The sequence below is a fragment of the Fukomys damarensis genome, unplaced genomic scaffold (genome assembly GCF_012274545.1).
Source record: "Fukomys damarensis isolate Sample0158 unplaced genomic scaffold, DMR_v1.0_HiC HiC_scaffold_26, whole genome shotgun sequence".
NCBI classification, from domain to species: Eukaryota; Metazoa; Chordata; class Mammalia; order Rodentia; family Bathyergidae; genus Fukomys; species Fukomys damarensis.
In genome coordinates this window covers 18,732,789-18,749,568 of record NW_022900938.1, presented here as the reverse complement: position 1 = coordinate 18,749,568, position 16,780 = coordinate 18,732,789, and the positions used below count along the sequence as shown (strand labels likewise).

Sequence of the window (16,780 nt, the reverse complement as noted above, 5' to 3'; positions counted from 1 at the left end):
GAGGAGGAGGAGGAGGAGGAGGAGGAGGAGGAGAAGAAGAAGAAGAAGAAGAAGAAGAAAATTAGGGAATGATTGGAAAAACATTATGCCAACTTCCATTTCAGAGAATAATATGAAAATTATGGAGGACAGTGGAAGAGTGTTATGAACTTTATGTGAAGTGATCGAAACCAAATATAGCAGTTTGCTGGGGGAAGTGCATTTGTGTGTAGACAGCAGCAGGACTGAGCATCCTAAGAGTAGGAGAACGCCAGGTTCTTGTTTCTCTTCACAGCCTGCTCATAAGGATTTTAGTGTTCTGAGTGATATGTATTTTCTGTACTCTTCTCAATGCCTCTTGAGACCTAACTAGCAGAATCTTTAACGTTCACACTCAGTCTGTTCAGGGCAATCTAGTCTTTTCTATTATGCTCTTCAAAAATCCTTCCAGCCTCTTTTCATTGCCCAAGGAAATGCATATCTTTTAAAAATTGCCTTTATTGTTATAAAATGAAGACTCCCAGAAAGATGAGGAGGTAAACTTGAAAAGCCAGTCCACTATCTTTTTGGAAACAGTGACCTACTTTATAGGCGCCGTTGTTACACTGAGGGCCATTTGAGGAAATTTTGAGAAAACTGTCTACAGTACCAGCTAATCAAAGTACATTAGCTCATTCAATCGTCTAGGGACCTTTTCTCAGGTGCCTATGCCCTCCTCTCTGAAGGATTCCAAGTTTTATAAACAAGGGGTTTGCTGAAGGTAGAGCAAAGCGAAGCAGCTGCTGATCCTCAGAGCAGGTTAGTGGGGGAAGAAAACACTGCAGCAAGTCCCGGAGGACTTGACTTGGAAATTCTGCCGCTGCCCTGAAGTAACCACTTCTCTCCAAGTCTACAGGCTTCACTAGCTTTCAGGCTCCTCGTCTATAAAAATCAGACCATCAAGCACTACAGGACCCGGAGTGAAGTACTTTCTCAGTCTCAGAGTTTGGACTAATGAAATTGTATTTGTGAAAGCACTTTGTAAACCTTGAGATTTAAACTGTCAGCCAGTGGTGAATACAGTTGCAATTCAGTAAATGTCTGCCTACTGAGAACTACAGAAATGATGTTCTCGTATGTGTAGGATGCTAATGCTGAACCTCTTTTCCAAAATCTCAGTCTAATAGAAGCTTTAACTCTGTTTTGGCCTCTGGCTAACAGACTCGAATGCTGGCCCGCCACACTGACTGGTGCATGAAGTAGAAAGCCCCATTCTCTCTGATGACATTGCACATAGCAGCTGCTTGCCTGGATGAGGCATTGCCTCTCAGTGGCTTACCTAATATACATGACTGCATCTCTGAGAATTAAATGAAAGAACAGTGATACCTAAAAACCCAATAATATTTCTTTTTTTACTGGGGATTGAACTCAGGACCTTGAGCTTGTGAGGCAGGTGCAGTGCCACTGAGCTAAACCCCTGGCCCCTCCCCATAATATCTTCTTAAATTCCCTCAGGAAACATTTAGCATATGCACAAGGTTCTCTTTGGCAATAGCATAATAAGAATGCTTTGTGTGTATCTCAAGCTCAAACAATGGTGACCTCTCAAAGAAAATTAACTTGCAGAAATTTTGAGAGGGGCTTACGATACCCCCAAAACCAATCATTAAAAGAGGGTTATATTCATAGCCCAGCAAAGAAGTTGCAGATTTCCTTATCTCTCCCTGCCCCTCTCTCTCCCTTCCTCCCATATTCCTTTCCTCCTTTCTTGTCCCCTTCCTTCCTTGCCGTCATTTCTTTTTCTTTTAAAAAGTATCAGAGAAGACAAGGTCACGAAGAAGAGGTAAATCAGCTTTTAAAATATGCTCTCTCAAGAAACTGGAAAGTGCCTTAAAAGGAGACAACATTCCAAGCCTTGTATGGGCTTGAGTTTAAGTGACTTTTACCTTCCTGATTTCAAAGCAGAAATATTCTTAAAGAGTTATTCATGTTGTTCAGTTGGATATGGAGAAGTAGATCTTATCTTAAATTCTATCTTCAAGAAGCCCACTAGGAAGTATATAAATTTTTTTTCAAGAGATTCTAGGATTTAATACTGATTTGTGATGGTAGTTTTTACACTCATAAAATACGTACAAATAGACTAGATTAACTGCTACTGTATAAAAAAGTTTTTTAATTGTGTTGCATGAAATAAAACAAATTAAAGGCCATTCTGTTTATAAGAAAGTGTACCTAGAGCTGGTTGTTTTATCAAGTCAAATTCATTTATGGAGGTAGAAAATCCTCCACAAAATCAAACCAGTTGACACATCAGGAATTCAGGAAGAACTGTGAGATGCAGCCATGGGTGTGAGGCCTTCGCCTGCAAAAAGCATCATGGAGAAGCAAGGGGAGACAGGAATGTCACTGCCCCGTGTTAAGGAGCCCATTGTGCCCCTCAGCACTTCCTCGTACACAGTACATTATTATTATTTGATGTTTGTATTGATATCTATTAGGCACAGAAGAATCTGAATTGTCTTCTAGGTCAAAGAAACATAACATTGCAGTCCTGATAAATTTAGTGCATTTTGTTGTATTATAATTTCTTGAAATCACGAGTACACAACATACCACATGCTTTCTTGAAATCTATGTATGATAGATTATTAAGATCTATTAACTTGAGCATCACAATAACTAGAAGATATATTTTCTGGCAATTCTGGATGAAAGAAAATTTAATGTATCTCCTAGCTGAAAAAAAGTCAAAGCCCTGAAAAATTCATGGCTATAAACTGGTCATTTACAATAGAATTAAGGGCCAATTCAACAATGATAAGAACTAAACCACTTTCTAAAAAGATATCATAGGCCATATACTTCAGATTACGGGCAGGAATAACAGTACATACACTGATGAGCACTTTTTATATTTATAGGTAATAATTTAAAATGACCTTGTGACCTGACTTCGTACCACTCATAATTAATCTGTGGTACTGAATCCCATCATTTAGTTTTCTGCATCTTCATTCATTTGTCCAACAAACATTTGCTGAGCTGCTCTAATGTACCAGGCATTGTGCTTTGTGCTAGGCATAAGGTGTCCCAAGAAATCTGTGTCACAGGGAAAAGACACAGGCAGATAGTTTACAACAAAGGGTTACGTGTGTTTGGGAAGAGATGGAGAGAGCCTGGTGTGGTGGCTGTAATCCCAGCACTCGGGAGGCTGAGGCAGGAGGATTGCTGTGAATTCGAGATAAGCCTGGGCTACATAGTGAGTTCCAGGTCAGTCTCAACTAGATGGCGAGAGACCCTGTCTCAAAAAACCAAAAAAAAAAAAAAAAAAAAAAAAAAAAAAGGGGGAGAGAGAGAATGGAATGTTGAGCAGGACTGCAGGTTTTACTGAAGTGACATTCTGGGCTAACGTCTTACAGCTGGTTTAGTGAGGCCTGGGCTTTGGAGCAGAGGATGCTTGGCCAAGGAAGGGGAGAGGTGACAGGAGGTGAGGGGATGCAGAGGGAGAGCTCAGGATGGAATGAGAGGCCTTGGGGCTAAACAGAAGAATCCGGAGGTTGTCTTACATATGCTGGCAGTGCCCTGAGGTTTTTAAATAGGGGAATGCTGTGATCAGACTTTTTCTTTCTTTCTTTAATTAAACAAGGTCATTCTGGCCCAAGTCTGTAGTGGAGGGGCCTATTAAGGTCATCAGACAGGTCCTTCTGAATGTTTATATGTGAATATTTTAATGTACTAATAGAATATTCTTTAGGTAAACAGGCTTGGCTATCAGCACTCTGGCAGGGCAGCTGTGTCAGGAGAGTTCCCCTTGCATGGACGAGCAAAAGGAAATCTAAAATCCTTGCAGTGTGGGTGTTAGGGAAGTGGGCAGGGAGAAAGGAGAAAGGAGGAGAGTTGGGAGAGAGAAGCAGAGGAGGTGAAAGGAGGATGATCAGAAGGGAGCCTCCCAGCTCCGTTCCTCGGGGGCCACACGCTGGAGTGGGGAGGGGCTTGCATCTTCCATCTCAGAACCCAGTTCAGGAAAGCAAGTTTCTTAAAGCAAGCTGGCACTACTCAGATGATACTTCGGAAGGGCTTAGGGTGTTGTGCGGGCTGTGGGGCGAGAGAAAGCAGCTGAAGTCCGCGGCTGCCCCAAAGGGACTGAGCAAATGCCAGGAGAACCAGATGACTAGAACTGACCGGGAGGCTGGTGGGTGGGGGCAGGAGCTTCCACAGAGGCTACGACGAGGAGGACAACGGGGGAGGGGAGGGGAGGGGAGGAGCGCAGCCTTGGGCAGCGCCTGCAGGAAGCGCTCATCACACCCGCACCCCGCTCTCTCCCGCTTCCTCCTCCCCTGCTTCCTTTTCCTTCTTCTGGAGGAGTTTTACACGAGGCCATTTCACACAGGTCCCCCACTTTGTAAGAACCGGTAAGAAATTAGCCCCACTATCTCTTCTCATCCACAAGAATACGAAATAAACGACATAAAGAAAACTCTTTCCTTTTTCTTTCTTTAGAAAATATTTGATGAAGTTGTTTTTCTTTCTACCCACATTCCATTCCTTGTGGGCTTTTTAAGGGGAGATTTTTAGGCTCTAACCAGTCACTCTGAAGCTGCTTCGCCTCCTCCCCCGTTTCGCCTCCTCCCTTCTACCCTTCTCCTTTATTATTATTATTTTTTTAAGTCGACTCAAGCCATGAACCATCTGGGGAGTGGTTTCAGGGGTTCGAACTCGGGACCTTGGGTTTGCGAGTCAGGCGGCAGCACCACTGAGCTAAATCCCCGACCCAGCACTTTATATTGTCTTTTCTAGTTTGTCAATTTCTAACTCTCAGTTTCTACAATTTCAAATATATTTTAGAGATATTTTTCCTTGCTGTTTCAGAAAGCATATTAATAACTAAGTCAGGTGGAATGTGTTTTCCAAAATGACCACTACGAATGGAGGAAGAAAGAGTGAAAAGTTATTGTAACGTTGCCATGGGCAGCACGGCCGGTTGCAGAAACCCCAGGACGTTTTTATGGAGTCACACTTACTCTTCAGAAATTTTACATCTCCGAATTGAGAGCGAGAATTATTCGGGTAGATGCGGCCCTGTCCAAGGTCCTTTGCCTTACCTCTGAGAAAGTCCTTCTCAAAAATCACAAGCTGCTGATGGGGATGAGCTACAAATCAGATTATGTCTATAAGAAAAACTAAATCCCTCAACCCTTAACGAACAGAAGATTTATAATGTACATCACTAGAATTCTAGGCACAGGGAAATTTAAGTTGAGAATGAAAATAAAGAGCAAAAATGTGGCTTGTTTCTGAGAGGAGAAGCTCAAAATGATACTGTGACATCAGGGTTTCTGTTTATCCCTAAGGCTGGTGTGGAGACTTCAAAGTTTGATGTTGTTTTTTTTTCTTCTTCTTCTTTTTTATTTTTCCCCCCTCCAAAGATGTTGAGCAGCAGGCTAATGGCTCTCCAGCAGGGTGCAAAGGCAGCAGAAAGCACTGGAATCAGATGTCAATGTATTCCTCAGAGATACCCTGCTAGGCCAGAGCTAACTAACCGGGGCTTTAGGCTTCTCTTGGGGAATACGCTTTGCTGGCTCCCTGCCCACTCCTGACTTTCCATACTTCCTGATTAAAATGCTGTCACAGATAAATCATGATTTATGCCTGTTGGGGCCATTTTCTTTCTTCTTCCTCTTTTCTTCCACCCTCCCAGCTTTGTTTTCCTTTTTCTTTTTAGAGAAAAGTTTGGAACTGTAAGACTGAGAAAGTTCTGGGAATAATTACTCACAGGCAAGCATACGCATGCAGACATGTCCGATCTCCCTGTCCTGTGACCAGGCATGGGGCAGGGACATTCTGGGCATGTGCCCGCCCCACAAGGCCAGCTCGGAGAGCTAAGGCAAGGCCTCAAGTGGTCCCCCTCCTCCTCCACATGGGTGAAATCCATCAACCCGTTTTCAGTACTTTGGTAAACAGGGCCCACACATCATTTATATGTTTTCATGTACTGTATTTTCTGTCAGTCGCTGTTGAAAGTCAATCACTTGATTACTTCGGTAGCTTCCAAAGGAATAGACTTTAGAGGAGGGAAATTCCTCATCTTTCCCCAACATAGCCCTGGGGATTATGGCTATGACACAGATAAGAGCTGTCAGTTTACATGCTGTGGGTGTCCAAAACACTGGTGTGGGGTTCCTCCCAGGCATACAGATAAGGGGCCCTTCCTGCGCCTGAGATTAGTGACTACCTGACCCTTGCTTCAAGGAGGAACAAAAGTCAGCAAGCAGGAGCACACAAACAGAAAGTGTATGACCTATTAGGACATTTGACAAGCACAGCCCTTTTAAAACTATAAAGTAAAACAGAATTACTCAGTGAAAGTCAGTAAAGTCAAAATGCGGCACTAAAATCGTATCTGTTGTGTCTCTTGCCTCTCTCTATTCTGTCCCCCTCCAGCCCAGAGCAGCCTCCAGCACTGTAGTCTCTGTCCACACTCCTTGGCCTGCAGGAGGGAGGACCCAGGACCCACTCTATGACAGTCTGCCTGCTTTCACTCTACTGTGAGGTCTTTTCGCCACCTATACCTGCTGCCTCTAGGTTCAAGGTTCGGTTATTGGAGGGGACGGTCTTTGTCTCACATGTGTCCTTTTGCCATATGCCCTGGTCAACTCAGCATGGCCAAAGTGGAAGCTTGTGCTCTGAAGTCCAGACCAGATCCTCTTAGCTCAATCACAGCAGGGATTCCTGCCATCTGCATACTTTCCTGTTTGCCTTCCAGCCTCTCAGACCCCTAGCTGGTGCTCCATCAGTGACTTTCCTCAAGATTTTGTCTTTCCATTATTGGTGATTCTTGCCTGTTGACTGATTCCATTTCAGTTTGGAGCTCTGACACTTGATGGAAGATTATCTGATGATGTAGGTGGGGGAAAACCCCCACAGTATGAGATGGAACAAGACCGGGAGCCTCAGAGAGAGAGAGAGGGGATTTAAACCCATGCCATGGTTTCAGTTTGAGGGCTCTTTAAAAAGTTGATTTCAAAGCCTTATAAAGAATTTACAAATGAAATTGTGAATTAAAATTTCAGAGGTGATAAGACATTTAAACAGGGTAAGGTTTCATTTTCTGTTAAATGGGAAGAACCCAACAGCAAGTATGAATATGAGTGTGCACAAACAGCTCTTTCTGTGGCCCCTTTTAGGATGACATGCTTCTCACCAGGGAGAAAAAAATGGTGGGAGAAGTTCCCATCAGAAGTGGAGCGGGCCAGTTGAAAGGGCACTGCATCAAGACCAAGGTCATGCTGAGTAGGACATAACTCAAAATTGGAGGGCGCACCACGTGTCTTAGCCTTTCTTTATGTTAATTTCCTATGGATGAAAACAGCAGGTATATTTAACCTCACAGATGAGCAGTGAAGTAAGACAGGCTGATATGTAATGTGGCATGGTAATAGTACTCCCTAAATCCTAGACACTGTTATTTTTCACTTTAAATTCAAGTAACTTCCTCCCCCACCCCGGTGCTGGGAATCGAACTCAGGACCTTGCACTTGCCAAGTAACTTCCTTTTTAAACTGAAGATTTCAAAGCATTTAGTAGAAAGTATATGATAAATGCAAATAATCATAAATCAGTAATGAAACAAATCACTATGGAAAAAGCTTATCAGGCTGATTTGAAGTCACATAAGAAGACTGTGTATCTTTCAGTTCACTCCAAAGGAGCTTTGCAAACTAGTATCCCATAATAAACAGCCCCACAAATACATGCCTTCATCCTCCCAAGCCCTACTCCCAGTAAAAGAAGCTGTTGCAAGAATAATTTATTCATGCCATGTATTGCTTAAGTGTGCATAGGAAACTGAGTAGCATTAAAAAATAACCCAATGTGGGTAGTCAAGGTCAATTTAGCAAAGCAAGAAATACCTGACCCAACAGCTGTGGGCTTTACACATGGGGCCCAGCTTATTTAGCAGCACCAAGGATGGGAGGAGCAAACAGGGAGAAGAGAGAGTTGATGATTCCCTTTTAATCAAGCATATATCATTCTTGATTTTTTTTGCCCATATTTCATTATTAAATGAAAGAACATTATGATCATTTAAAACTAAAATAATTTATTTTACATTATTTAAAAACTGTATTTGGCTGATTTTATTTATTAGGAATTTAATGGATCATACAAAACAAAAAATGAATTTATTTTTGCTATTTATAGCCACTAAAAATTACATTTCCATCTTCAAGGCAATATTCTAATTTGTTTGTTTTCAGGGTACTGTGACAGGGCTCAGCAGTTCCTAAAAGTACTGAAAATGAAGTGGTAGATAAGTTTGAAACTTAATGATTGTGAGGTCCTTAAAAAACAATACTGTGCTTTTAATGGAGTTACACAGAGGGAGAAGCTAAAGAGGTTCTGCTTTCCCTACATGTTTCCCCCTTTGAAATTAGAAAAGCAGTTCAGTCTGATTGAGCTAGGTTGGGGGTAAGGAACTTGCCAGGTTTTACAAATGAAAGCAAGTGCTTAGAAGTAGAATTAAAAGCCAATGTACACTAAACCGTTAGTGTTATGCCAGCCCTAATCTGTACTCAAAAAGTGGAGTGTGAACCATTCACAGTTGACACTGGTCTCCTTGCCAGGGGCAGGTTCTGCACACTAGGCAGCAGAGCTGGAAATCAGTGGTCAAACAGCACTGCTTACATCTCAGAGGGGCAGAATTTGCACACAGAACATGCTTCATATAAGTCCCCTGGCCCATACCGCAGATCAGAGCAGAAAACCGTGCTCTGTAGACCCCTGTATCTCACAAGATAAGAAAATTGTAAATGTTTAAAAAAGATTTCTATGGTCAAACATGTTTGAGAAATTCAGAGTTATGATCAAGTAAATTTCTTTCCTGCATGATTTCTACCAGCTGTTGAGATTTTAATATTTTGAATATCTTCATTATTGGGCCTGTGATGTGTTTTTGAAGAGACAGGCTATCATGGTACACTTGTGTTCCATGGGGTAGTTTGGGAAATACTGAGATGACATATTATTATCCCTGGTTTACATCCAAGGAAGATGAGGCCCATGGAGATTATGTCCTAAGCAGTAACAGAGAATTCAGGTCTCTAGTTTCCAACTAGGGTCAGAATTCTGAGGAAAACAAAATGGAGCCAAGGTCTTAGCAACATATGTCCTCTAGATCTGAAATGAATGCTTCTGAAAGTGCCTTACACAGACTGTTCCTCTTCTAGTCAGGACATGCTGACCCTCCCAAATCATAAGTACCTCATACAAAGGCATGCAGATGCTATCAATCCACTCCAGTTGCAACCGAGGTAGTTCATCTTTCCGGTTCCGATCAAAAATAGCCTAGAAAGCAGAAGGACAACCTTGCTTTATTACCCTGGAGTATTTTACAGGTATTCTGTCAAACTCTTTGCCACAGTGGTCCAATTTTTACCAAGTGAGCCCTCCACAAATCACAATCTTTACGCATACTTTTTTCTTTTATCTAAGATGAGAAATAAAGTCTTCCCCTGTTTTTATGAGATTTGTAAGTGAATTTATTTGAACTTTCTAGTACGCAACAGCTAGAGGCCAAAAGCTGTCTTTAGATACAGGTAACTGCTACTAAATCAAGTCATCAGGTCACTGGAAATTGGGTACAAGTCAAGGGGAAGGGGACATATTTTATTGTCACAAAAATAATACAGGCTTTTATTTCTATACTGAAAGAATGGGGAATTAGATTGGAAAGAAATCCTTAAATTTTAAAATGTGAAATAGAAACTGCGTTATCAATTTCTAGGGTGAGGTGTTAGTTTGGCTACTGTGTGTATTTTCAATAAGTCTGTTATTAATAAATTCCCAATATTTATCTATCATTGGATGGGTGATGGTAGGAGGCACCCATTCTTCACTCTCATGTTATAATGTTTGATACAATTTAGGCATATTTTTGAGAAAAAGATGTGACATTTTCTGTTGGACAGACTCGCCAGAGAAAACAATCAGTTGGAAATGGAGGGTCAGCACAGATTGCTTGAAGAAATGCAGCCCCATCCAAGGCAGTGGGGATGCCCCTCCCTGTGTTTTTAGTGAATAAGGGCTGGGCCTGAGAAACTACCCTGTGTCCTTACGGATCTGGAGGAAGGCAGTACCTAGTTAAGATTTGCTTTGCCTTATTATCTTACAGTAGACTGTGTCTTTCTGCTACATGCAATGTGGCATCCACACTGTTTTGACATTCTAACTGGTCACGAGGGCAGGTCCAAGTATCCCCTTGACTGACAGATGTCAGAAATGCCTGCATCCTTCAGACTTACCAGCCCCAAAGAGAGTGCCTGGGACAGAAATCAGTAGCTGCCACATTTGAGGAAAATAGCTCTTAGGTCACTGACTCCCATGGCCTCTGCTCAGCCCTGTCTCGTACTGTGAAATGCTCACCTTCTTACTGCAGCATAGTGGAGATTAAATTTCAACACTTAGGACCCCGGAAGACACATTAAACCATATCCAAGCCATGGCATTTTGTTTTATTTTGTCTATAGCTCTTTGCTTCCTGAATTATTTATTCATTTATTTGGTCAGTTTCTGGTATTATATACAGATTTCGTTTAAATTCACTGATTCTTAGTATATTCACAGAGTCCTACAATTATCCCCACAATCAATTTCAGAACATGTTTATTGCCCCCCAAAGAAACCCATACCAATGGCAGTAACTCTTCATCTTCTCCCAAACTCCTAGCCTTAGGCAAGGACTAATCTGCTTTGTTTCTATGTGGATTTGCCTTTTCCACACATTTCATGTAAACAGAATCACATGATATTTTTGCTTTTGTGACTGGCTTCTTTCACGTAGCAGGTTTTCATGGTTTATCCATGTAGCATACACCAGCACTTTATATCTTTTTTGGAGATGATACTCCATTGTTTAGATATGTCATGTTTTACTCATCAGTGGATGGCATTTGAGTTGTTTCCACTTTTGCCTATCATAAAAAAGGCTGCTGTTAACATTCATGTGAACATTTTTGTGTGTATGCATGTTTTCATTTCTTTTGGGATATACATGGAAGTAGGATTCTTAGGTCATATGGCAACTCTATATTTAACTTGTTGAGGAATTGCCAAACTATTTTTTCAAAGCTGCTACATTATTTTACACTCCCACCAACACTGTATGAAGTTCAATTTCTCCACAACCTCACCAACACTTGTTATTATCTATCTTTTTGATTATAGCCTTCTTGATGGGTTTCAAGTGGTACTGCACTGTGGTTTCAATTGCAGTTTTGTGATGGCTAATGATTCTGAGAATTCTTTCACAAGTTAATTGGCCATTTATACATTATCTTTGGACGTGTCTATTCAGATCCATTGCTCACTTTTTAAATTAAACTGAGGTATAATTATCCTTATTTTCTTCTAAATACGAGGCCCATTTCAGATACACAGTTTAAAAATAACTTCTCCCCACTGTAGATTCTTTTTTCAATTTCTTTAATTTTCTTTTAATTTTAATAAAGTCCAATTTAATTTTGATAAAATCCAATGCCTCTGGTCAACATTTCTGGGCTATTTTATCTTTTGTCTCTTGTGCTTTTGGTATCATATTTAAGACGTAATGGAATAAATAAGCCCAGAGAGACATACCTGCATTTTCTTTGAAGATTTTCATTGCTGTAGTTGTTACACTATGATCCAATTTGAGTTTTTTGGGGTATACTGAGGGGTAGGGCACCAACCTCATTCTTTTTGCCTCGAATGTCTTTCCTGAAGTATTCGTTGAAAAGACTATTTCCCCCACTATATTGTCTTGACATTCATGTTGAAATGAGTCCAGCATAATTTTAAGGGGTTATTTCTCAACTTTTTAATCAATGTTTGGTGAGAGAAAAATAAACATAGTATAATTTTCCTCTGAAAAATAAAGGGGTAGTAGACACAGCAGGAATTAGCTTTGGTTGCCTGCCCTTCCAAACCTTTCTGGAAAAGGACACATGAGGTATATCCTGCCTCCCACAACAGATCACCAGCTGTCTTAAGTAATTTTTGTGAGGAAAGAGTGGCATTTACAGCTACATTTCCACTATAAAATTAATTTAATTTACATCTTCAGAAAATGCCATACCCAAGCCTACAGAGAAAGGCTCCTAGCCCTGTACCACTGCATCCACCTGTTCGCCAACCCTGGCCAGTGCTAGTATTTTTTCATTTAATTAAATGACCTGTGGTATGGCTATACTATGAGCCTTCCAGGGTATGAATCTGAAACACTTTTTAAAAGGAAGGAAAGCATTTTTTAAAATGTAGGTATGTAGCTGAAAGGAATCTGGATTGTCCTAGGTTTTACACATGAACTGCATGTATCATATAACCTAGTATCTTTATTTTTATAGCCAAACAACCCCCAAAAAGAAAAAGGATGTTTTGGACACTGCAAAAATAGATGCTGCTTTGAAAACTAAAGTAATTTGTATGTGGTTGTCATTGTAGTCTTTGGCCCTTTTATAGGTAAGCTACTGTTTAAGAATAGTCAAAATGAGTAGGATTGAGAGTTTGGACTTCAAACAGGTGAAACTATCAAGCTAGGAGATGGTTTCACTGCTTTCTCTTTCTTTTAAATGTCAACAAGGGTGTCTTAAAACTCAAAGATTTTACAAATGCCTCCAAATGTCCAAGACGTGGCTGATTTGAATCCTTAAAAACAGGCATTCTTGACAACTGACACATTCCTTGAGCTTCACTGAATCCACTGTGCTGCGCTGCTAGTCTTTAAAATACTTTGCGTTACTGTCAGAAGTGGTGCTTTTAGCAAATCATTCACTAAGAATAAAGAGGCTGCCCCCTCTCTGGGGGTGGTGACCGAAGCATTGATGTCTTCTGTGTCCTGATGTGTAAAAACAGCAGCATCCTAAGCCTACTGCAAGCATTCTCAAATAATAACTGAATGTGTGAGTCCAACATAAATAGCATTCCAATGGCCAGAACCTAGTTTCCCAGGGGAAACTTTTGCATGTTGCAAACAAAGAAAAAGGTTTGAAATGATTTGCTTTGGTGATCTTTCAAGTTTGAAACTGGAAAATAAATACTACCTCCTTAGGGCTGGCCGGCTTGCTTTTAATTTTTTGCCATATTTCTAATTCATAGTAAGCACATATGAAACACTGGTACTGAGCTGTGAACTATTCGGATTCCACTCTGCTGTGAACTATTCAGATTCTCCTCCCTTGTGCATATTTGTCCCATGGTGGGTGCTCAGAAAGTGCTTGTTAAGTAGTTTACCATTCTTAGTTGGAAACCTGGGAATAAGGGTATTTAGCATTAAAGTTTAATTAAAGTTTTAAACTTTTGGGAGTTCTTCCCTAAATCTGTTCTCAGTCTTTTCTGTTTTTAAGTGGCGATTTTTGAGTTATTTTTTAAAATGTCGTTCAAAAGATAAACTCATGATAATGAAAGGATGAACTTACTGAAGGAGTGAGTTTGAGTTCTGATCTCTCTCGATCTCCTTGTTCAAAGAACTCACTGGTTACAAGTTCAGCCACCTGAAATGCAGGAGTATGTTAACTTACATTAGTTTACCACAAGACTCAGAAATTCTCTCTAGCTCCTGGATGTGGTGATTGTCTTCAATACAATCATTTAAAAAGCTTATGAAGAAGTACATTAACCTGTGTTTAATGCTATTACAGAATTTAATCAACGAAACTGATTTCCTTTTAATGAGAACTTATGCCATGTATTTTTAGATGCCACTACAAACACTTTGTAACTCCCTTCCTACCAAAAGCATTTGCTCTTGGAAAGAGATAAACCCAGGGCACACTCTCTGCTTCTTACTGTAACCAAGAGTGGGATTAATGCAAGATTACCTGTTCCTACCAGACTTTTAAAGTATATCATGAATCATACTTTGAAGAATCTAGTCTTTGGGCTGTCTTATTCTGTGTATTAAACATGTTAATTTACAGAAGGCCGTTGTTGCTCTAAGCACAATAGAATTGTTGTTCTACCCCAAACCACAGAAGGCTGTACATTCCTACCTTTCATCCATTAGAGAAATTAGTGATCAGTAGCCAAATCAGAGATTATTTCCTCTTCCCCCAGCTTCAACTACTCAGCGTAGTTTATGGAAAGCTCATTGATATAGCAGATGCATATTGAACAGGTATTTTCAACAACACTATGGTGTGCATCTAAAATATCTCTGAATGAACTAGCTGGATTTACAAAATACTGGAAGAGTAGAAAAAAAATCCTAGACAACTAATGGCAAGACGACCTGACTACCCAAACTTGCTTTTCTCCATTCCACACTCTTAGAAATATCAGGTTCTTACACTTGGCAAAGGTGAGGTGGGTTTGTTTGGTCAAGTACACCAAACAAGACAGATCACAGGTGTATCTCAGACAGCTCACAGAAAAAACTCAAACACAACATCAAACTCACACATACAGAAATCTGAGTAGCAACCTGCAGCCATTTGTAAAGAAATTGCACATCCATTAAATTTGGATTCCAAACATTTCTAACAAACATGGGTCCCTATCAAGAATTCAACTGCTTAGAAGTATTTGGAAGTGACTCAAAAAACCACCCTCTTGCCCCAGGCTCTGACCACCGGAGTTTCACTTGTCTGATGTTGCTCATTCTTTAGAACTCTTTGCTTTTCTCCTCGCAGGCCTCTGCCACTAAGTTTCTGTTCAGCACTCTGGGCCTCTCTTCTTTCACTGGCCTTGCATTTAAAGAAGTGGTTCCCTTAGGGTATGGTCTCATTAATTCAGTTCCCAGAACTCTCTCTCAGCTTCCTCTGAAGTTGAGCCTTTTGCATTAAGGAATGTAAATGTGCGCATCAGGCACCCAAGGTGGGAGTCCTGCATAGTTCTGTAGCCCCTGGAAAGCAGACATTAAAAAAAAGTCTTTCCTCACTATTTCTAAAGCTGTGCTGGGTCCCTCCCCTGTGCTTTTTTCACAGTTTAACTTGTACCACTGTTTTGTTTGTACTTAAAAACTCCATCAGGAACATTAAGTGGCTCCTGATTGAATTTTTTATTAAAGAAGGAAACTGAGATGCTAATCAGACCTTGGGGGCTCACTGGGGAATCCCACGTGCTTAGAGTCATGTTAGTGAGAAAGAATAAATGGAATCAACCCTAGAAAAAAACATTTTTGAGAAAGAATTTAAAAATCAACCTTTGGGAAGTTAGAAATAAATTTATATTTTTTTAAAGAAGATTCTATTGTTTGATCCAAATGCTTTCTAAAACCAAGAAGTGAGTAGAATTTTTAAAACCAAAACTATTCAATTTGGAGACAAATATAAATGAGATTTCCAGCTTAGACCTGTGACAAGATTTCTGATGGAAGCATTTGCAAAAACATGTCTTCATGTTTTATTACCTTGAACTATTATGTTTCTGCACTTACCAGTATGATTTCAGATCCTAAAAAAAATAATAATATTTATACCTGTCACCGAGAAGACCACTTACAACTGGCTATCGGTCATCCCAAAATGATCTAAAATATCAATGAGGAAATTGTGTTCTTTCCAAACACTTTGTCACTTTCCTGCCCCAAGAAAGCAACTGTGCCTGTAGTTCTTGATGTGCTATTTCACGGGGGGTTCTGAAGGCCCTGGTACTTCATCCCTTACCCTCCTCTCTTTCTCTGTTTTCTCCCAGTCCTCCTGACTTCCTTTCACTCTCCACCCTGCATCATTTCTATCCCTATCATAGCAGCCACCCCAGTTGCTGTATTTTCCCTGATACCTGGAAGAGCTCTCCACCTCTTTCTTCTCTGCAGTGTATTCTCAGACTCTACCTCTGCACATGGTGGGCTCAGAGGTTGAAAGATGCTACTGAACCACACAAATTCTTCACAGTTAACTCTACTTTATGTAACTTCTGGTGACTTCAAGTATGTCACACTGAAGATGAAATCAGCATTCATGCGGGCAAGAGCTTTGTAAGAAAATTGCCTGATTGAATTAGACTGTGAGGTAAGCAAAAAATGAACTTCAATTGCGTTAAGCAACTGAATTTTCAGAATATATTAGTTAAACAGCTAAGCTGAGCCTAACCCTGACTAATTAAAAAATTGACATGAAAGCTAGGAGCTGATAATGTTTTAAAAAAGAAAAGAAAGAAAAAGACCCTAAATTATGCAGCATCAGTCTGGGGGCCACTATCAGATTAGAATGACAAACTATGTTTTACAGCTTTGTAAAATTATCACTGAAATAAAGCTAATAATGCTCTTAGTGAATTTATGGCCTTAGGAGAAGAGATTGGAAAACAAATGTTCAGTAGCACGCAATGATTCCTGTTGACTGTTTCCATTGTTATTACTGGGATTCATCTTTGAAAAGATCAGCAGACTTATAACCAAGAAGGAAAAAGAACAGAAAAATCCGGAGTCTTGTAGATGTGGAAGGTGAAGCTATGCCTTGACTTTAAGCCATAAAAATTAAAATTAAGATGTTTTATTTTTTATTTATTTTTCTCAAAAGTGCAGATTTTTATTGCTTTGTGCATACTGCTTATAAAAGCTTTATAAAGATGGATATATAAATGCTTGTTGAAGTGTGAGAACATATCTGTGTGTCAACAAAGTATTTATTTGAAGATGTGAGGAGGTATTTTCTTCAGTAAAACAGAATATTTGCACAGATAAGGTATGTTTTAAATGACAAAGATCAATCAAGATTTAGCCTTGCAAAATAATACAGTTGGGGTAGGGCCAGCATACCCATAGATAAAAAATAAAGAAATAAGCGGTGCACAGCATTTATTTTTGCATAGCATTTTTTTTTTTTTTTTTTTTTTTTTTTTT

The 16,780-nt window shown here is 40.1% G+C and overlaps 1 protein-coding gene across 5 annotated transcripts in view; it reads right to left on the bottom strand.

The window, feature by feature from the left end:
• The window catches only part of LOC104850230 (dual 3',5'-cyclic-AMP and -GMP phosphodiesterase 11A), a 355,951-nt gene that overhangs the window by 28,789 nt on the left and 310,382 nt on the right, over window positions 1–16,780 (bottom strand). For 4 of the 5 annotated variants that reach the window (XM_010607069.3, XM_010607064.3, XM_010607066.3 and 1 more), the window contains 2 exons: window positions 13,416–13,490; window positions 9,226–9,309 (listed from right to left, as the gene is read on the bottom strand). In XM_010607069.3, coding sequence (XP_010605371.1) covers window positions 9,226–9,309; window positions 13,416–13,490 — 159 coding nt within the window. Of the gene's footprint in view, window positions 1–8,190; window positions 8,258–9,225; window positions 9,310–13,415; window positions 13,491–16,780 lie in introns of those variants that run through there. The other variant, XM_010607068.3, reaches the window with a different exon arrangement.